The sequence below is a fragment of the Columba livia genome, chromosome 9, assembly GCF_036013475.1.
Source record: "Columba livia isolate bColLiv1 breed racing homer chromosome 9, bColLiv1.pat.W.v2, whole genome shotgun sequence".
NCBI classification, from domain to species: domain Eukaryota; kingdom Metazoa; phylum Chordata; class Aves; order Columbiformes; family Columbidae; genus Columba; species Columba livia.
Window position 1 is genome coordinate 19,949,786 of NC_088610.1, and position 19,982 is coordinate 19,969,767.

The 19,982-nt window shown below is 53.9% G+C and overlaps 2 protein-coding genes across 31 annotated transcripts in view; both read right to left on the reverse strand.

Annotated features, from left to right (window-relative positions):
* Positions 1 to 640: 640 nt before the first annotated feature.
* Positions 641 to 13,074, reverse strand: ILKAP (ILK associated serine/threonine phosphatase). 11 transcript variants are annotated; one of them, XM_065074167.1, is made up of 13 exons: positions 12,853 to 13,074; positions 12,090 to 12,155; positions 11,638 to 11,694; positions 10,471 to 10,593; positions 9,403 to 9,529; positions 8,324 to 8,430; positions 7,752 to 7,845; positions 6,010 to 6,097; positions 4,676 to 4,797; positions 2,811 to 2,930; positions 1,339 to 1,420; positions 982 to 1,154; positions 641 to 825 (listed from the first exon to the last, which is right to left on the reverse strand). In XM_065074167.1, exons 1-12 carry the CDS (start codon positions 13,049 to 13,051, stop codon positions 990 to 992), a joined length of 1,350 nt encoding a protein of 449 aa, XP_064930239.1. In that variant the 5' UTR covers positions 13,052 to 13,074; the 3' UTR covers positions 641 to 825; positions 982 to 989. The 11 variants fall into 11 exon arrangements, with proteins under 11 accessions (XP_064930239.1, XP_064930238.1, XP_064930242.1 ...); XM_065074166.1 differs by having other exon boundaries at positions 948 to 1,154; positions 12,853 to 13,073; XM_065074170.1 differs by having other exon boundaries at positions 982 to 1,130; positions 12,853 to 13,070.
* Positions 13,075 to 13,938: 864 nt separating this feature from the next.
* KIF1A (kinesin family member 1A) overlaps positions 13,939 to 19,982 on the reverse strand; it is a 40,658-nt gene continuing 34,614 nt past the window's right edge. For 16 of the 20 annotated variants that reach the window (XM_065074133.1, XM_065074134.1, XM_065074131.1 and 13 more), the window contains 10 exons: positions 19,805 to 19,938; positions 19,614 to 19,675; positions 19,368 to 19,513; positions 18,872 to 19,084; positions 18,640 to 18,717; positions 18,218 to 18,342; positions 17,930 to 18,076; positions 17,661 to 17,853; positions 17,467 to 17,585; positions 13,939 to 16,797 (listed from right to left, as the gene is read on the reverse strand). In XM_065074133.1, coding sequence (XP_064930205.1) covers positions 16,755 to 16,797; positions 17,467 to 17,585; positions 17,661 to 17,853; positions 17,930 to 18,076; positions 18,218 to 18,342; positions 18,640 to 18,717; positions 18,872 to 19,084; positions 19,368 to 19,513; positions 19,614 to 19,675; positions 19,805 to 19,938 — 1,260 coding nt within the window. In that variant the 3' untranslated portion in view covers positions 13,939 to 16,754. Of the gene's footprint in view, positions 16,798 to 17,466; positions 17,586 to 17,660; positions 17,854 to 17,929; positions 18,095 to 18,217; positions 18,343 to 18,639; positions 18,718 to 18,871; positions 19,085 to 19,367; positions 19,514 to 19,613; positions 19,676 to 19,804; positions 19,939 to 19,982 lie in introns of all 20 variants that reach the window. The other 4 variants (XM_065074145.1, XM_065074137.1, XM_065074128.1 and 1 more) reach the window with 1 other exon arrangement.

A 19,982-nucleotide genomic window follows, 5' to 3' on the forward strand; every position in this document is an offset into this window, starting at 1 on the left:
CCACAGACACCCTGACTCGTCTTCCTCACTGCACCCACAGGATGGGAAAATTGCTTGATCTGGAGTTTTAAGTGTTTTGGTAGCCCAATTCGTTCAGCTTTCACACTGTCACTTGGTCTTAAGCCTAATTTTCTCTGGAAAACAGCACACGGACTCTCTGCAGCAACAGCTGGTAGAGGAATGGGGACGGGATGAGACACCAGACCTTAATAGCAACAAGTACCTAGAACCTGAGGTGCGTTCTCCTCAGATAGCACACAGACAAGCACAGAGCCTGTCCTTATCGCGGCTGCCTGACAGGTCCATTTGGTGAAAACGCTTTCCCAGTAAACACCAGGAGGAAACTTCTGACACTTTTACCGTATCAACAAGTGGGATAAAACCCCAATGTTTTCTGCAAGCAGAGGTAAGGTGCACTGCTGCTCTGCAGGCGGTGTTTGCATCATTCAGCTGCGTGCAACCTCACAACCCAGCTTTGGAAACAGAAGATTTCATTCCCAGCACCAAAAGGTCAGGCCATACAGCATCCCAAGCCTGATATGGCACAGCCCAACCACAGTTTCCCCAAGTCCTGAGAGCTCAGGACTCTCCCAGGGCCCCCAGGGACTCATACAAAGCTCAAAGAAACGAACAGCAGAACTGCACCGTGTGGAACAGCTGGCAGAGTTCATGCCACCGATGCCTGCTCTTGCTAGCACCTCTGCCAAATGGATTTATTTGGTTTGCCAAGACATTGATGGGAGGTTGACAGTACACAAGATTTCCACATAAGCTGATCCACTGTGGGAGCCACTTAGAAAACATCGCTATCCAAATGAGCTAAAACTATTAGGAAAAAAAAAAAAAACACACACAAAAACCCACTTTATTTACACTTTAGAGCATCCAGCAGGACCCTCCCTCCCCTAGCCACGCATGCACGCGCACTGACTTCTCCCTTCCCTTACACCTGCTGCAAGCTGGGGATCCCGCTGGCCGCACCTCATCTCTCAGTGCTCTATCCGGACCACCATGACCGTGACATTGTCTGCTGACCCTCGCTGTACAGCCTTGTTGGCCAGTCTGTTACATGCAGCTTCATATCTAGCATCTGCTTCCAGCTTCCCTTCTCTCGTCTGGATGTTCTTATCCTGTTGGGACGAGGAAAGACGACGCTGATTGCTCCCAGCAAAGCACGCAGGTGCAAGAACACGGTGATTTCCAAGCATGGGGAAGCAAAACAAATAAGGACAACTAAGGGAGGACACCCTGAGAGAGATACATGTCTGCAAGGCAGAGCCATTCTATTTCACACCCCTTGCACTGACAAACCCAGCCACCACACTGCCTTCTTCTCACCTCCAGGCAGGACACAATGAAGTTCACAGCTTCTTCTGGTGTAAAGACTTTGAAGAGGCCATCACACGCTATCAGAATGAACCTGGAAATCAAGAAGAGGCAAGTTCCAAGGCTGAATCTTTGGCTTCCCCCACTACAGCAAAAACCCTCCAAGCTATTTTATGAGTACCCACACTCCAATCCAAAGGGGTGATGCCATAAAGCTCATATTAAAAGCTCTCGGAAGAACCAGAAGTCCTCTGGTGCTCCGGAACCTGACATTCACAGAGCGGAGGCAATTCAAAGTACAGGCCAAAGAGCCAGGCAAACAGTCTAAGACCTAGATTAGGACATCCTGGCAGTCCTGCTGACACTGCTCTGGTAGGAAAGACCATATACCACACCCTGCTGGAAAGCTCCATTATTTCTCTAGGAACTGCTTCTTTCCTTTGAGTCCTTTTCATTCACATATCTTCCCTGTCATGTAGCTAATGCAAAGAAACAGAGAAATACAGCCAGCTGAATACCTTACGTGCATCCCTTTAAATCCTTTACTCTTCCATGCTCCTGAGGTATAGCGATAATTTAAATAGAAATATTCAAAAGAAAAACAAGCAGCTTAACCCAGAAAGAGAGGCATAACTGTGGCCAGAAAGCTCTGCCACAAGGTATTGCTGCAGGATGCAGAAGGCTGAGGGGATACAAAGCTCAAGGCAAGGAGAGCTGCCACCAGGGTCCCCACCAGAAGATGGGGAGACAGCCTGCTGTGCACTCCCACCTGCACTGGGGATTGCGTTGACGAGGAGCCCTAACCAAAGTCACTGGATAAGGAGAAATACAACCATCCTGCAGTGGTGGCCAGTCTGCCAAAGCGGCACATCTCCGAAGACATCGTTTCAGACCCTAATGCTCAGAATATATTAAGAAATATTTTGGTGTATCACTTGATATGGATCGCTAATCCCAGAAGATGCAGCAGTACTGGCTTACGTTCTCACCTCAGAGAGCCTGCAGGGCCAGACTGACATGAAAGCTCATAGCAATTTGTCACCACCAATCACATGTTAGAAAAGTATCTCAAATCTCCAACTATCAGAGACAAATGCAACAGTCTTCATGGGCACCACGGCTGCTAGAAACAACTTTTGGACACAATAGGAATCCAAGAATTCAAGCCTTAACCAAGTGCTTGAACACTGGTGTGTGAACCTATTCAGAGCACAAAGGAAGTCTAAGGCTCACGTATGTTATCACTGCTGCTTCAACAGGAGCCTTCACACTATCTTGGCAGTGAGGCAGCAGCATTATCCCACTACACTGAAAAGGAACAGGAGTGGAGAGAGATCAGCAGTAAGAGCATCCTCTGACCCTGGGTGATGAGTCTGAAGTGCCTCAGCCCTCACAACAGAGCATATGGGGTTGTGCAGCTTGTGCTACTTGTGCTGAGCAGAGCCAGGATGCAGCCACCCCACTGTGCATGGGCAATGCTTTACCTGTCATTGTGCGTGAGTTGGCAGCGCTTGATATCTGGCACAGAGATAACACCACAGCGTTTGTACTGGCCATCCCCAATGGAGCGGGAAACCTCCAGCACGCCTAGGACTCTTCCTTCCCTGCACAAGGAAAGAAAACATTGAGAGCCCTCCCCACACATACACATCTCACTACACTGCCTGATGGGAACACTCTTCCTGCTGCCTTTAGCTACCTTGTACAAATCCTGATCCACTTCCCCAGCAAGTTCAGATCTTCCTGTCAAAGTCTCCTTGCCTTTCTGCATGTTTGTGTGAAGCTTTTGGAAACAAGTGGAGAGGGGGAGGAAGAAATGAAATCAGGAGAATTTAAGGTTGTTTTCCACCTCCCTTCCCCAACTCAAGCCCTGCTCAGCCTAGCAAGCCAGGAAAGTAACACTTATATGCTGAGCTGAACTCCTGGAAGCAGACGTTTGAATTCCTGGATTATTTTTTTGGCAAGGTATCTAGCAAACTGCATTTCAATGGACTCACAGAGTGGCAGCAGGCAAGACCAGGTCTGAGCCAGCAGCCCCTCCTGCACTCTATCAGAACACCAGCCCCAACAGACTGGCTCAACTGCGGGCAGTTCCAAGGACTGACAACCACAACACTTTCTCTTGATCACTTGGTCTTTTACTAACCATTGACTGCAGCAACCAGTTACGTGAAACCCAAGTTATAATTCTCCTTAAGGAAGCAGTTTTGTTTGCTACACTTTTCCAATTAGCTGAGAGCTGCCTCAATAGAAGCAGCTTCTCACACTCCACCTCTCCAACAATCGAGCATCTTCTCCCCACAAAGGCTCTTCTGTGCACCCTGGAAAGACACAAGCTCATTCATCTCATAATCCAACCAGCCCACTTGAGATAAAAGCAAGAAGCAAGGCACGTCACAGAGAAGAGATCTGATGCCTGCACACTTTGCGACTTATCTCTTGGGTCCAAAATGTTGAACTACAAGTAGTGGGAGAGGCTCTCGGGCAGCTGAGGACATGTTCCCCAGTTCTGGAAAGAGCTAACAGACAGCAGCCCCTCTCTTTCCTGTGTGCGAAGATATATGAGTGTGAAGCATAAGAAGCAGCATGTGCTCTCCAGAGATAAGGGGAACAAGGCCCTCCAGACATGGCAGTGTGCCAGAACTGAGCCCACCCTTCCCCACCCCGGGGGCATTCTGCCTCTGCAGGGACTAAGATACTTCGCCTGCACCGAGTCCTGTCTTGTGAGGATGCCATTAAATCAAGAAACAGCCTTCAAAGAAGGGAGAGATCCTAGTCAGGGAAATTGGACACAGGTACCCAAACAGCCACACACAGGAACATTAAGATAAGCCCACACTGGCTCCAGAAACCTCGCTCCTACTGCAGACTGCCCCAGTGCATCAGCTAACCCCCAGGAAAGCAACACCAACTGACCCCAAGGACTTCTCATGCCTTCTCAAACTACCCCCCGCTCCGACAGGACAAGGAGGGAGAGGTGATGCTGCAAGCAAGGAAGTGAGTTATGTTCAATGCCGCAGTGTACCGCAAATGATAACTTCTTCAACAACGAGTTCCAGCTCTGTAGGTGAAGCTTCAGCATATCCATGCTTGCATTGCACTGCCAGGCTTTCACGTGGGTTCCCACCTTTGCAGCACAGCCCCCACCGCCACTGTAAGCCCCTGGGAAAACAGCCCCCATCAACCAGCTCAAGCCACCAAACCCTTGGACATCTCGGCACCACCGTGCCTCCCACAGGCAGCAATAGATCCTCTCACCAGCATGAGCGCTGAGCTCAGGAAAGCCCAGACACTAAACCCTGTTGGGCCAGGGTTTAGATTTGCTCACTCACACCTTTTAGGCACTTACCTGACATTTCCCCCAGCTTTCTGTATCCGCATACGTTCCTCATATTGGGTGGGGTTGTGCTCCTTACTGAGGCTTAAGGCTGCATGTTTCTGACTCTCTTCATTATAACGACACAGAATCGCCTGCGCTGACAAAAGACCCTTGTGAGTAAACAACAATAAAACTGCAGCAAGAACTTCTTGCGAGAGAAGGGCAAGTTGTGGTGAACGGGGCTACATCTGGCTGATGACTGGTCACCAGGGGTGTTCCTCAAGGCTCAGTCCTGTGCAATACATTTGTCAGTGATCTGGATGCAGGGGTTGAACGCACCATCAGCAAGTTTGCTGGGAGGTGCTGTGGACTCTCCAGAGGGACAAGAGGCCTGCACAGGGATCTGGATAGACTGGAGCATCGGGCACTCATCAATGGCATGACACTTAAGTCCAAGTGCTGGATTCTGAGCCTGGGAGGGAGTAACACCAGGCACAAGTATAAACGGATCGCTGGAGCGCAGCCCTGCAGAATGGGACCTGGGGATGCTGGTCAGCAGCAGCTCAGCAGGAGCCAGCGCTGAGCCCCGCACCACGAGGGGGCATCACACCAAACATGGCCGGTCAGCCACGAGAGGGGCTGGTGCTGCTGTGCTCAGCAATGCTGTGGCCTCACCTCGAGCCCTCCGTACAGTGCTGGGCTCCAGCATTCCAGAGAGATGTGAAGGTCCTTGAATGCCTCCAGAGGAGGACAGCAAAGCTGGTGAAGGGCTGGAAGGTCTTGTGAGGAGCAGCTGAGGACTCCGGGGTTGTCTAGTTTGGAGGAAAGGGGGCTGAGGGGTCACCTCATGGCTCTGCAGCTTCCTGAGGAGGGGATGTGGAAAGGGAGGGCTGAGCTCTGCTCCCCAGGATTCAAGGACAGGACGTTCAGGAATGGTTCAAAGCTTCTGTCCTGAGAAGGTGCTCAGACACAGGCTTCCTTCAGAGGTGGTTGATGCCCCAAGCCTGTCAGTGTTTAAGAGGCATTTGGACAACACCCATAACAACATGCTTTAACTTTTGGCCAGCCCTGAAGTGGTCAGTTGTACTAGACAATCACTGTAGGTCCCTTCCAATTGAAATATTCTGTTCTGTTCTAGATACTGTGAGATATTTAGCACCACCAAGACAGTGCTACCACACACAATTGTTTCACACTACGGGAGACCACACAGAAGTACCCTGCACGCACCCAAAACAAGATGCTCTGTAGAAACAGCTGGGAAGCTCATGGCAACTGGGACATCCCACACAAACACCTTTCAGGGCAAATAAAGCTCTCAGAGGAAATGAGACACCAGCAGCTGGCTTCTCCATTCTGCTTACCCGGCTATCCCCGAGGTTGGCTATGTAGAGAATATTGTCAACAGCAAGGACACAAGTAGCTGTGGAGCCATCCTTCCATGCTGGCTTCCTGAAGGGAACAAAAATGCAGTTACTATGGGGAGAAAAGAACATTTAAGAAATCAGTCACAGAGTGCTCCTGGGACCTCAAGGAAGCGACATGTGCCAACACGCAGCAGTCAGCTGGCACAAGCCCCCAGGAGCTGCCTGCAAGCATCCAGGGAAACTGCTGGTGGTAAACACCGAGCTGGACAAGGACAGCGGAGCTGCACAGAGTTCTGCCTTCTGCGTGCATGGCCAAGTCCTAGCTGGTTCAAATGCTGCCAGCCACGCTGCCCTCACAGAACTTTCCTCGTGCTCCCAGAAAAGCTCATCTGCACTGGAATAGGCTCAGCCCCAGTGACTACCCAGAAACTACAGTGTTGTGAGCAAACATAGACCCCACACTCTGGGGAAGGCTCCTTCTTTGCAGCAAAAGGCAGGCACAGCGAGGACTGCAGCAGAGTGGTCTTCATTTTTGCTTTCATTTCCCTCCATTTCTTCACAGCACCCCTGGCCCGCCCGCCGCCGTCCTCACCACCCACCTCGGCAACACCACCACTCCTTCAGTCACTCTCCCAATACTTCACCTTCTGTAGTTAAGCTCTAGAGCTCTGGGTAAAATGAGAGGCCTTTCTTAGATTAGAGCTGCCAGGCTAGTCCTCCACACTATGCAGCCTGGCTACGATGCCACTCCTTACTGAAACTAGCTTTGAGAGGCTGATTTCCAGATATAGGCCATCCAGTTTTTCTGAACTTTGAAGGTGCAGCTGAATGAAGATCTTTCATTTTGTTATCAATACAGTGATCACTAGCGATCATTTGTAGCACCTTTGTTGTAAGTCACATTTCTGACCAGAGCCTGGTTTGGGAATGACACTTTTGTAACAGACTCAAGGAAGCTTTTTCTGTTTGCCTGGTCAAGCTTGTTGATCTGGTTAGGTTAAGAGACTGAGCCAGTTTGCAATTTACTTAAAATTGGAAGTTTGCAGGGAACCTTAGAATAAGATGCAGTCTCTCCATCTGTGTTAGGTGTCACTACAAAATCAAAAAAACATCCCAAACAAATATGTAAAGGACTGGTAACAAAATGACTGTATTTTAGACACAACCTGCATCTCCCCTAGGCCATATAGTTGGTGTTCAGCAGAGACTGAGATGGGTGCTTGCACTCAAAACCCAGACCCAGCTGGGAGGCAAGCTGGTATCTATCCCACAGAAAGTAGCTGCTATGCTTTTCAGCTTCACTTTAAAAGAATCTGTGGAAACAAGCTTAAGATGAGGGACATTCTACAGGTATCTCCTGCCACACTTTGATGCTGCCAACACAAAGATCCCGGCCAGGCAGCGTGGCATAAGTCAGTTCAGCAACTCGGTAAGCCTTTAAAAGGGAAAGCAAACAAGATGCCCTGATAAAGACAGAGGTGCATTCTTGGTATGTTCTGGTTCCTTCATTTTCCACAAATGTGTATTTTAGTCTCAGCAAGTCGCACAGACCACTTACCACAGAGTAAGACCAGAACACGGCATGATCCAGCCCTAGCAGGCACTCAGCTGGCAGAGATACCACCTGGCACAGCCACACTGCGCAGGGTTTCGCCAGAGCATAGGCACAACTCAAGGTTTCCTTGGCCTGCAAGATGCAAGCTAAGAAATAAAAACACACAGGCAGCATTTACACTTACTGGCTGGATGCCTGCTTTAGAAACTCATCATCTGTGTGTTTGAAGGTGTCCAAAAGGCATCTCTTCACTGTTTTCTCCACGCTGACTACCTCACCTGTCAGACAAGGGAAAACAGCAAGTAAGATCCAGCTAAAATGTATCTGAGCTATCCCAGTCCCTCCATTCATTCAACATCCAATCAGGCAGTGCATCTCTCGGACCCTGCGCAGAGCAGCTGTGGCACATCCTGTGCTCACGCTACCAAAAATCTGCATGGTAGAGCGTATGGAGAATTTAGGACATAGCCCTCTGCCCCATGGATGCATTTTCATGCTTGAAGTGGCACTGCCAAAACTTGCAACAGCACATCCCGCATTTTGCTTAGCGGTTCCCAACTGGCTACTTGTACCTATGTACTGAAAAGACTCACAGCCCTCTCCCTCAGGAGACAGCATGGTCTCACAGACCCAATGGGAATAAGAGATGGGAACTGCAGAACTACACCCAAACAGATCAGTTTAACAATCCACTGTCATAATGTCAAGGCAGAAAAGGTGAAGGTTGTCCTAGAGCCCTTATTCCGTTCCTCTCACCTTTAGGAAATTTCTTTATCAGGTTTTGGTGGAGATTCTGTGCTGCAAATTTTGAGGCTCGGACTCCCCCGTGGCCATCAAAAACAGCAAAGTACGAGACACGTGTGCTGTGAGGGAACAAAGAGTAGCAGAAAGGGGCTAAGAAAGGCTGTTAGCCAGAGGGTAGGACCAAACGTATTTGTCTCTGCAACACCCTGTCCTGTGTCAGCCAGACTGAATAAATACTGCACTCCAAGGCACAAACAAAGGTAACAAGTCTCTAAGCTCACACATTCAAACATTTACGTGGTTTACATGTGCAAACACTGAGCTGAGAACTTGTAATTTTCCACCCCTCAAGAAAAAGAAGGGCAGAAGAAAATTATGGACCACAACTTAGCATAAAAGCAGTTAAACATTTTACCCCCAGTGCAGTGCAACCCCCCAGCACCACAGAGACATTGGTCTAACCAGTGCTATGGTGCCTTCCGTGCCTAAACTTTTTGAAACCATGCTCCAGATGAGAAACTTGGATCCCTTGGCACACAAAGCTCTTGGGACAACATTTTTCAGAAGCTAAATCCAGTATCAGGATGATGCTTGAGAACATTCCTTACACACTCCTCCTTACACACACTTGTATGTGTTGATTTGCTAAGAGATTTAAACTTTTCAAATGAGAGAGTTCTGACATTTTCTTTGAGCATTCTCCATTGCCACAGTTAGGGTTTTACATACCATAAAATGCCCAGGGCAAGGCCTGATTACTTATAATTAAACTCATAATTAAGAGTCTCTGAACATTCACACTTACATTTGGGTAACAGAGGCTCAATATCCAGAGTTATCAGGCCCCCACAATCCTTGTGAAGTCAGTGACCTAATCCCCTAAGCATTGCTCCAGGGGATATATTGGCACATAATATTCCTGTGATTTGCTCAGGAACACAGCAAAGAATTCAACCCAGGTCTCCCAATAAGCAGCCCAAACCATGCAGCACGACACATGCGTAGTAAAGAACATCAGCTGCTCAACACAAAAAGGATCTTTTCACAGGCTTTGCACCCACAGCATCACTGCAGCAGCTGGGCCCACTTACATTTGGGAGGGCAGAGGCTGGCACTCCTCGGTGATATCGTTCAAGATGACATGTGCATCCTGCATGTCTTCTCTTTCACCCTTCCTCTCCGCCACATAACCCTTCAATCCAAGAATGCCCACTGACCCTAAAGGGGAACGAAGCAGGCACGCAAATCAAACTCTATCCCCTTGGCTAGACTAAAAACCAGTACATCAGCAACCACTTTTCAGCTTTCAGAACCTGATCCTGGCACTGCAGCCTAGTGTGGCCCTCCTCCTCCCACAGAACGTCTGGCACCTCTAATAGCCGGACTCAATGATCTTAAAGGTCTTTTCCAACCAAAATTATTCTGCTGAACAGGCTATATTTATCTTGTAACATGGGTTTTAAGTGCTGCCAAGGCCAGTAGCTACAAAAGCTACTTGCCCCCATTTTGGAGGCAGCTGCAGCTAAGCAGCACCGCTGGGCATTGGACAGGGCTCTCACCAAAAAGGGCTGGGGGGGGGGGCGCAGAGTAAGCATGTGGCCTTGAACCTGCAGATTAAACAAAGCATAGCTTTAAAAGGGTGCTAAGGTAGGGAAATCAGGGTCTGCTGTTTCCAGAACACGTCATTTCCTTTGTACCCCTGAACACTTCTTATTCCCAAAGCTGCAACATCACACATGGGCACCTGCACTGGCATCAAATGCCCCAAGTGTAACAGCAAATCTCTCTCTCTGGCTTTCTTAGCAGCCACCCAGGGAAGAGATTTGTGGATGTGCAAAAGAAACTGGTGTGGTTCTGGCCTTCCAGAGGCCTCACAACCAATTCCCCTCTTGGCAGCACAGAAACCTATCCTGCAAACGCCAGGGTGCTCACTGCTCAGCTCTGCCACTTGAGCAGGGCTGCAAGGAGGCCCAGGTGGGGGAAGCAGAGAGTGCCAGGGAGCCTGAGGGGCTTCCACAGACCATCCCAGCTATTTGTTCCCTACCAGAGGCTGAAAATGCAAGCAGACAAAGAACCAAAGCTTAGATTTGGTGTGGACTTACTCAGCCCAACGTCAAAAGTACAAATTGAGTACATTTGTTTTCAAACTGTCTGAAAACCTTTACAAACTTTCTTTTCCACAAGTTCTTCCCTGCCATTCTTCTCTTCCTCCTCCAAGGACTTTCTCTTCTCCCCCTTCCCATGGCTCTCTCCTGTTGAGACCTGCTCAGCAGCACTGGAAGCTGAAAGAAAGCAAAAAAGCAGGCGGCTGAAGTCTTCCAGCTCTGTTTTACTTGCATAAATTCAGCAGCAAGTCCTTGGATGGTGAAGCACAGGCTCCCACACTCACACAGTATTAAGCGACCAGAATTATTACCAAACAAGACACACTGACTGACCACAACCATGCACACACAACTTTGCTCAGCACGTACAACCCGCAGCACACGGCACTGTCTGACCCAGCAAGTGCCAATTTGATCCCTTGGCGTTGTGTGACCCCACCTCAGGCACAGCACAGCTGCGTCTGGCTGGCAGGCTGCCGATTCTCCCCACCGACCCACAGTTTGTTTCTCACCTACCAGCCTTTTTTGTAGTTAACTGATCAGGAAGTTAGCATTTCAGGTTGGAATACTCATATTTTTTTATTATTATAATTTTTGTCTACAAATTGTGCCTGCAGCAATGCAAAGAAGTGTAGTTTATTACTCTGAACGCGCATGTTTGTTAGACAGTTCAGAACACAGGTTACAAACTAAAACTAGCAAGCAAAATGTGATTCCCATAATACTCAGAGTCCCAGCCTTCTCCTTCCAGAGATTTATTCTTGTATGGTACAGTAAATTATTTCACCTCCTCCCAGGTGCTACCAAACCCTTGGCCACATGCAGAGAGCCCTGCCAGACCAGCAGCCTGGTTCTGAGGACATTTACAGCAGCAGCCTCTGCCCACAGCAGAAAAGCAGCAGCAGCACCAGCCCAGCTCTGCCCTTGCTCTGAGCAAGCACACACGTCCCTTCACTCCGAAAGCAGGGGGCTTTCAGGCACAGACAACAAGGGACCCCAAAAGACATCTGACAGATGCGCTTCTGGGAACAGAACAAAATTTACTTTTAAACAGTCAGAATCTCCATTTAAACAATCAGGGCGTAAACAGGTTGCCACAACCAGCAGAGGACCCTTGGATACCAGGTTAATGAGCCACGCGCCAAACACAACCGAGTACGCCAGTGGATTTCGCTGAGGGGCAGGTCAGCAGGGGGGTGGTGAGCTGACACAGCTCCTTACCCGTGTCACCACTGCTGGCTGGTGGGAGATCATCGAAAAGCAAAGAGCCTCCTCTTCCTGGAACACAAAAAGAAAGGCATGAAGAACTCATTACCTTCGTCTCTTCAAGGAAATGGTGCTCCATGTATGCGCCTCCTGAGGAAAGGAAATTGTAAAATGGCAATTTACCGAAGCAAGCCACATTTCAACCTCTGTTACTAGATGGTGGGGCAAATTCAGGCCTTGCATTTGTTTAAGAGAATATTTGTAGGGAACGTATTATGGAATGAACATATGTGAAACATCTATAACATTCTGGCTACAAAAAAAAAAATCAAACCACAACAAGAGGAAAACAGCTGCTCTGCACACTGGTGCTGATAACCCTGTCTAACAAAGAAAAGGATTGACACAAGTTTCGTCTCAAGAGACGACTGGAAGGCAAACTAACGGCAGGAACGGAGCGGCCATACCTGAGCCAACGCCGGTGGCTGGCGGGAGATCATCAAAGAGCAGAGGCTCTTTCTGGGCTTCCTTCCCTGTAAGACAGCAGGGCAGCGTCAGCACCCGCTGCAGGCACCGCGCGGGGTTTCTGGAAGACCCCCCAGGCGGGATAACCAAGGGAGAGCCCTGGCCGCCTTCCTTCCCTCTCTAACGCAGGCAGGCAGCTCCCACACGAGCCAAACACCCACTTGCCTAGGGATGAGGTAAACATGCGTCTTGAAAACATCTGGGTTGTTTTTCTTTGCTAGGAATCCACTCAACTTGTGTTAACATCCCTCAGCAGCCCGACCAACACGTCAGAGGACGGGAGGGGCGCAGAAGGCACCAAATTATTTCAGGTAACACCATTACAGTTCTCCACGGACCCACAGCAGCACGGGAACGGGAAACGCTCCAGCAGGGCCGAAACCGCAGGTAGCACCGCACCTGAACGGGACCCAGCGAAAAGGAAAACCACAACAAAACCCAAACCCTGTAATTCGTCCTGCCATTCAACCGCTCCCGCCTGCAGCCGCCCCCGACCCGCTCGCTTCCCCCGTCCCTCAGGCGCACGGAGCCCTCAGCCGCTGTCCCGAGGCGCTGCCGCTGCCGCAGCCCCAGCCCGCCCTGGAGCGGCCGCGCTCCGCAGGCCCGGCGGGGGAGCCTGGCAGCCGTGCCCGGGGAGGCGCCCCCCGGGGCGGGCCCAGCAGCACGGCCGCCATGTGCCCGCCCCGGGCTCGGCGGGGCCCTCACCCGGCACCGAGGAGCCGGGCTCCGGGAGGTCCCCGAACAGATCCATCCGCCGGCAGCGCCGCCCAGGCCGCTTCCTCTCGCACAGGCGCCGTCCCGCCCCCCCCGGGCTGCCAATCTCGCCGCGAGGCCAATCAGCGGCGGCGGCAGGGCCGGAAGTAAGCGCACGGCCCGGTGGCGGCGGGGCCGAAGCGGAAGGCATCCATTGTCCCGCCCCTGGAGACCCCTGTCAATCCCGCTGGCGGGAGGCGGCAGCGCGGCGTCTTCTCCACCAATCGGAAGGCGGGGCCGTGCGGCCGATCAGTCCCTTCGCTTCGCGACTGACTCCGCGAGGCTGACCAATCCCAGGGCGGAGTGCCCAGCACGGCCCTCCTGTGCCCACCAATCGCTGGCAAGGGGCGTGGCGGGGCCCAGTGGGGCGGAGAGGGCGTGCGGCGCCCCCGGCGGCACCAGCACGGCAGCGGCCCCCGGCGGCGCACGGACCGGCCGCGGTCCCGGGGCTCCCAGAGTCCCAGAATGTCAGGGGCTGGAAGGGACCTGTAAAGCTCATCCAGTGCAATCCCCCCATGGAGCAGGAACACCCAGATGAGGTTACACAGGAAGGTGTCCAGGCGGGTTGGAATGTCTGCACAGAAGGAGACTCCACAACCTCCCTGGGCAGCCTGGGCCAGGCTCTGCCACCCTCACCCCAAACAAGTTTCTCTCAGATTTAAGTGGAACCTCCTGTGTTCCAGTTTGCACCCATTGCCCCTTGTCCTGTCACTGGTTGTCACCCAGAAGAGCCTGGCTCCATCCTCCTGACACTCCCCCTTTCCATACTGATCCCCAGGAATGAGTCACCCCTCAGTCTCCTCTTGTCCAGCTCCAGAGCCCCAGCTCCCTCAGCCTTTCCTCACACGGGAGATGCTCCACTCCCTTCAGCATCTTGGTGGCTGCGCTGGACTCTCTCCAGCAGTTCCCTGTCCTGCTGGAACTGAGGGGCCACAACTGGACACGAGATTCCCGGGGCTCCTCGCAGCCGGTGCTGTTGGTTTGCAGGGTCCCGCCCTGCCCACCCGTCCCAGGAAGGAGCTCAGTGGCACGGGGCTGTTTGCGTTAAATGCCACATTTATTTCAGAACCAAACAAGCCTCATGTGCGCGCGGATGGCCGGGACTCGCGGCGCCAGCTCCCAGGCAGCGGGGGCAGGAGGGCCCGGGGGCGCCGCCATGAACCAGCGGGCTCCCCAGCCCCAGGGCACAGCTCCCTGCCACTGCCCCCGGTGACATTTCCGTTCTGCTGGGGCTCACGGTCATGCCCAACCCTCAGGGTTGTGCTCCTTGTCCCGGGGGCTGCAGTGGTGGAGGGGAGAGGTGGACAGGGGACTGACCCGGGGGTGAGTGGTGCTGGCGAGCCGTCCAGGGCAGCTCGAGGGCCGGGGCAGCCTGTGGGGATGCTGCAGGAGCCCAGCCGTGTCCCCCTCGGCCCTGCTGCCCCCAGCTGAGTCAGCTGCTCTGCAGGTTTGCTGGCCTCAGGCAGCGCTGGCTCTGGCTGGAGGACACCAGCGCCACGGCCGCCCCTCGCCCGCAGCGCAGGGAGCGCTGCCCAGCTGCGGCGGTGAACCTGTGTCTGGTCCCTGGCAGATGCAGGTCCTGTGTCCCCCAGAAGCTGCCTCTGCTGCTGCCCTGGAAGAGCCTCCCCTCTCCCCTGGGGCACCCACTGTTTCCACCTTTAGCCCCTTACACTGAAATTTGAGATGGTACCAAGTAGACCCTGCTCAGGCCACTGCTCCACCCCGGCTGCAGCTCTGCCCCTCCACATCCCCAGGTGGGCACCTCTCCTGCCATAAAGGGCACGAGTCAGCTTCCAGGTCTCTAAAATGGATCACGGGGGTAAAAATCTCCAGTTTGATGGGCAGCTTGTCCTAGGTGGCCAAGCTGCCGCCTGCCTGGGACACGGGGCCGGGAGGAGCAGCCCCGCCGTGGCTTTGGGCTGGAGCAATGCGGTGAGATGCCCAAGGAGCTGTGGCGAGGCCGGCAGAGCTGGCAAGGGCTCGGGAAGGATCCCAAAGCCCTTTCCGTGACCTGAAACCCAAGCTGAACGGTGTCTGACATGCAGCGAGGGCGTTCCTGCAAGCCTCTGCCCACCGGCCACATCCCAACCCATCCATGCCCCCGCAACACGGGTGTAACAAGAAGACAGCACCACGTCCGACACACATGCGCACACACAGACACACACACACCACAGACAGCGCGGGGAGGTGCGGCAGAGCCAAGGTGCAGCCGTGCTGTGCGAGGGAAGGGCAGGCATGAAGGTGTGAGAGCGAAGCTGGGGGTGCCTGGGAAATGCGGAGGAGGATGCTCGCCTGCTCGCCCAGAGCTGTGCCAGATGCTGCTGGACAGTCGGGGAGCGCCGAACCAAAGCATCCCACCCATGGGTGAGAGAAGGAGAGGGAGAGCTGCTGCTGCAGGAGGATGGAAGCAGTGATGGTTGGAGAAGAAGGTCTTCTTGGTGAAGCCACCTCCGCCGTGAGAAGCCCCCTGGATTAACGTGCTGACAGAGGCAGGACGGGAAGGAGATGGGTGCTCACTTCTGCAGCAGGGGAAGAGGAGTGAGAAAATGGCAGCTGCAACAGGAGAAAACAGCCCCATCTCCACCCCAATGCCCCCACGCCAGCCTCTCCCCTGCTCTCATGAACTGCTTTGAGCCTGTCATCCTGCTGGGAGGAGAAGGGACGTGACAGCCCTTTTTGGAAAGGGTGACAAGCATCCTGTGGATTGGGATGGTCATTCCTAATGCCGTTTCCCAGAGAACTTTTGCATCTGGCTTTGGAAGTGGCCACCTGAACCTCCACACTCCCCAGGGGGATGGAGGATGGGACCCTTGGCATCCCACCCTAAGAGATGGGGAATGCCTTTGGACAGCCCCCCTGGGGCTCCCAGGTCAGGACAGTGGAGGTGGCCCCGTGCTTTTTGTTGGGAAGGACAGCCCTGTAGGAGGTGACAGGCAGAGCTGCCCCCAGAGTCCTTCTTTTCCCTCCAGCAAGACCAAGCTCCAAAGCAAGGTGACCCATCCACATGGATGTGGGTGCCCTGGCCAGCCAAGATGAAGGGCTCCCCCCTTTCAGAGGTAGACGGGGCAGGTAGGAATTGCCTCCTTTGGGAAGACATGGTGCGTTGTCCAGCCACTGCTGAGAGGAGAAGTAGTTTAAGCCACAGGGAGGGTAAAGCAGAGGTTTGGAGAACAGTGGGGAGCGAGGGCGAGAGCACCGCTGCTGCCAGGCATGTGCCAGGGATGTCCCCGGGAAGGCATCTCCAGGACCCCGGCCCACCACCAAGGCTCTCCCCTGCCCAGAGGAGGCTTTGTCCGGGGGCCAGAACCCAATTTATGGGATTTTTGTGACGTAAATACAAATAAATACTTTATAAATATCATCTTAAGCTACCAACACCTGATCCTACCCTGCCGTCTCTTGCAGAAACATCCATAAACTAGGAAATCCCCATCCCTAAACTACCACTTTCCCTTCACATGGAGGCAATTCCTCCTGCTCTCCCACCTCTGAGCTTTACTGCACTCCCACCTCTGTAGATCAAAGACCAGCTTTCAGCCAAAACTGCCCTCCTTGCTCCCTCCCCTCCAACAGGGACCTTTCTGGAGCATTACAGATGGTGTGACTTGAAGGTCACCCAAGGGATAGCAGGCGCATGAGTAATCCTGCACAGGCGGGTCCAGGCTTTTGCAGCTACGAACGGAAGTGAGTTTCCCCCGTGAAGGTGTGAATCGAGACAGATCCTTCCATGGAGCAGACAGCTGGGGCAGCACATGGTGTGAGAGATCAGACATTAACATGGGAAGTCTTGAGATGGAATCAGCTATCTTGATCCTGTTGGCAGATGGATGAGGTGGAGGGTGTTCTTCAAGTTAGATTCTCATCTGGGCTGTTCTCCTTCTGGACAGCTTGGATCTGATTTGGAAAGCAAGAGACAAAAGGTGTCAGAGATATGGACAATCAGAGGTGTGGTCCCCTGGGTTCAGTGTCCTGGCTCCGGGCTGGTGCTTGAATCCAACCAGAGCTGGAGGTACATGGGATTAATGTCTCTTTAGCCAGAGCACACAAATTTCTGCGCATTTACGCCTGTTCCCCTAGTCCTGCCACTTGAGATGGTCTCAAGAATTTTCTGATGAGATGCTCTCAAGAACTGCTAGAGATGCTCTCAATAAGTGATGGGCCAGTGTCCCTGCCACCAGGCATCAATGTTGCTTTGAACTCAGCACAGAAATGCCTCTGTACCAGCCGGGATCTGGCCCTAGATCATAGAATCATAGAATAGTTTGGGTTGGAAGGGACCTTCAAAGGTAATTTAGTCCAACGCCCCCTGCCATAAGCAGGGACATCTTCAACTAGATTGAAGTACTTGAGTGGGGGAAGGAGCTGAAATCAAGATTAATACAGTCCAAGTTTTGCCAGCAAAGAGCCCATCCAGGCATAGCTCTGCACAGGAGGTGCTCCCCATGCCTGGCCAAAGGGGCTGTAGCAGGGAGAGCCCTGGGAACAGGGCAGGGAGCCCATGGAGCCCACAGACCCCCCACCGACAGCCTCCCTGCACCCTCCTGCCCCAGTTGCCCCCGGTACCTTATGGACCCAGCCAGGAGGGGGTTGAAGGCGTAGAGCCAGTCGTGCATGTCCTTGTCACTGCTTGCCTGCAGCAGGATGCCCCGGTGCTCCGTGCACACCGCAAAAGTGTTGGGAGTCTGCCGGGGGAGAGCTGGGGCTGAGAGCCTCGCCCAAGGGGATGTGCAGAGTGGGGCTGGTTCCTGGCACCCTACCTTGAGCATGGCCTGCTGGTCCTCACTGTACTCCACCTGGGCCTTGGAGAGATTGAGTACGGCCCTCTCGACCGCGTCCTTGTCCGAGTTGTAGATGTAGACGTACGGGCGCCGGACCACCACGAAGCGCTTCACCCACCCGTTGGTATGGGGCTCCAGGAAGTGCAAGTAGCCCTTTTTGGAAACGATGGGGCTGCAGAAGGGACCGAAGTCAGGGTGGGACATGATGCCCCCCAGCCCCAAGGCATTCCCTTGCTGGCTGATCCTACCTGACCCGGATCTCCTGGATGTCAGGCACCAGCAAACGCTGGGGCTCCTTCTCCTCTTCAGGCCGGCGGGCTGGGGACTTCTTCTGCTCTCGGTCTGCTGCAGGCTCCAGGTCAGGACTCTCCACCCTGGAGGAGACCTGGGGGGGCCTGGGGAGGGAGGAGAGGCTGGGGGTGTAGGAAGGGTGATGGCAAGGGAACACCCATTGATCAGGACAGTGTCCCAGTGGTACAACTGCCCTGCTCAGAGGACACTGGGGCATCACCTGAACCTCCCAGCCACCTTCTTACCTGACCTCCGTGGCATTGTAGCGTCCTTCCACCAGTGATGGGCAGGTCGAGGATGGGGTGAGAGTGGTGACCCCGAGAGCTGGCATGGAGGGGTCTCTCATCAGGGTCACAGACATTTCAGACAGCTGTAGAGAAGCGGAGGTGTGGACTCAAGTTTCTGCCCCAAGGTGGGCAGAGGCAAAGGACCAGGCGCCTGCTTATACAGGGAGAGGCAACACCTCTGGCCAGCAGGGTCTTCTCCTGGCACAGTCCTGAGAACCACCAGCTCCAGGAACACCAGGGAGAGCAGAGGGAGCAGGGACCCCAAAGCAAGAACCACTTGTGCCATGGTGCCCATCTGCCCCCACCCAGCCTGTTTCCCCCTGGTCACGCATCCTTCCCAGCCCCTGCCAGCCCCGGGGAGCCTGGGGCTGCAACAGTACCTTGCTCTCGCTGGCGCTAATGCAGACGTGGCTGTGGCTGTACTCCCTGTTGAAGGTGTGCGTGAGCAGGCGCAAGCACTGGAGAGAGGAGGAAGATGGTGGGGCACGAGGCACCTTCCTCCACCCTCCCGCTCCTCTTAGGCTTTCTCCTGCCACAAGCTCCTGCTGCCCCATGGAAGCCCCTTCCCAGCTTCATCCCCATGAGCTGGCTGGTACCTTCACGGACACATACCTTCACGGCCAGCTCCTTCTGCCTCTCGCTGGGGGTCTCAGGGGGAGAGGTGCGGCCCTCAGGGGCTCCGTCAACAGAGAGTGGGGAAGAGACACAGGAGGTGCTTCGGGACTCGGAGTCCTCACTGGAGCAGGGGGACAGGGTCTCCAGGCCCAGGCGCTGGGTCGTTTCCAGCTTCTCGCGCAGCAGCAGGTAGTGCCTTGTCTTCTCCACCTGAACACAGGCAGCCAGGCTCAGGGGTGGCCCCTTCATCCTGCCCACATCCTTTCGGGGACCACGCTTCCCAGGCCTCATTACACTCCTTTGTGCATCAGCTTCGGGTCAGCTGTGCCCCTGGTGAGCAGTGACGCAGCGGAGAGCACAGCCCAACTCCTGCTTCCTCCCACCAGCAGGAGGGCTAAGGCACCCACGGTGGGGAATCCCACCTGCACTGGCAGGGCGAGCGGCTGAGCTGCAAATTGCACTATCTCGGCCTGTTTCTAGCCCAGACTCTTACTTCTTGCAGGAGGCTGAGCTTCTCCAGCTCCCACTGATGGTCGAGGATGAGGCTGTCGCTGCGGGGCCGCCAGCCAGCCAGGTTCTCCTCTCCTCGCACGTAGGCTACAGAGGTGTCCAGCACACGCCGACGCCGTCTCTGCATGCCTGTGGGGACAGACGCACAGCTGGGGACAGATACACAGCCCTGACCCCAATCACCATGCCATTCTTCCAGCAAACACCCAGGCAGAGGCACGGCACGCACCTGGGCTGCCGGCATCGGCCACCCGGCAGAGGCTGAGCTCATAGACTCCCGTCACACGGTTGCTGCAAGCAAAGGGAGATGAGGCATTACCAGCTCTGCCTCATCCCTAGGGCCTGGCTATTTTGCCCAGGCTGCTGGGATGCCACCAGCGATGGCTTTCCTGCCCCAGAAGGGCAAGAGCGTTCCAGTACCTCTCAGAAGCCCGCAGGCTGCCACTGCCAAAAAGATTGCGGATGGAGCGGGAGGCAGGAAGTTTGGCATCCCGGGAGTAGAAAACCATGCTGAAGTCTTTGGTGATGACGGCAGGCTGGGTGCAGTTCTCCATCTGCAGCAGAGCGGGGGGAAGAGCGTCATGGGGGCTGCAGTTTG

What these genes read in the sequence shown, in the direction of transcription:
- ILKAP (XM_065074167.1), bottom strand. Translation starts at nt 13,051, where the DNA reads ATGCCTTCCGCTTCGGCCCCGCCGCCACCGGGCCGTGCGCTTACTTCC. An exon ending in AGCCACCGGCGTTGGCTCAG is followed by an intron (nt 11,695 to 12,089) that starts GTATGGCCGCTC and finishes TTTGTGTTCCAG; the next exon opens with GAAGAGGAGGCTCTTTGCTT. An exon ending in CAACTCACGCACAATGACAG is followed by an intron (nt 1,421 to 2,810) that starts GTAAAGCATTGC and finishes CTTGATTTCCAG; the next exon opens with GTTCATTCTGATAGCGTGTG.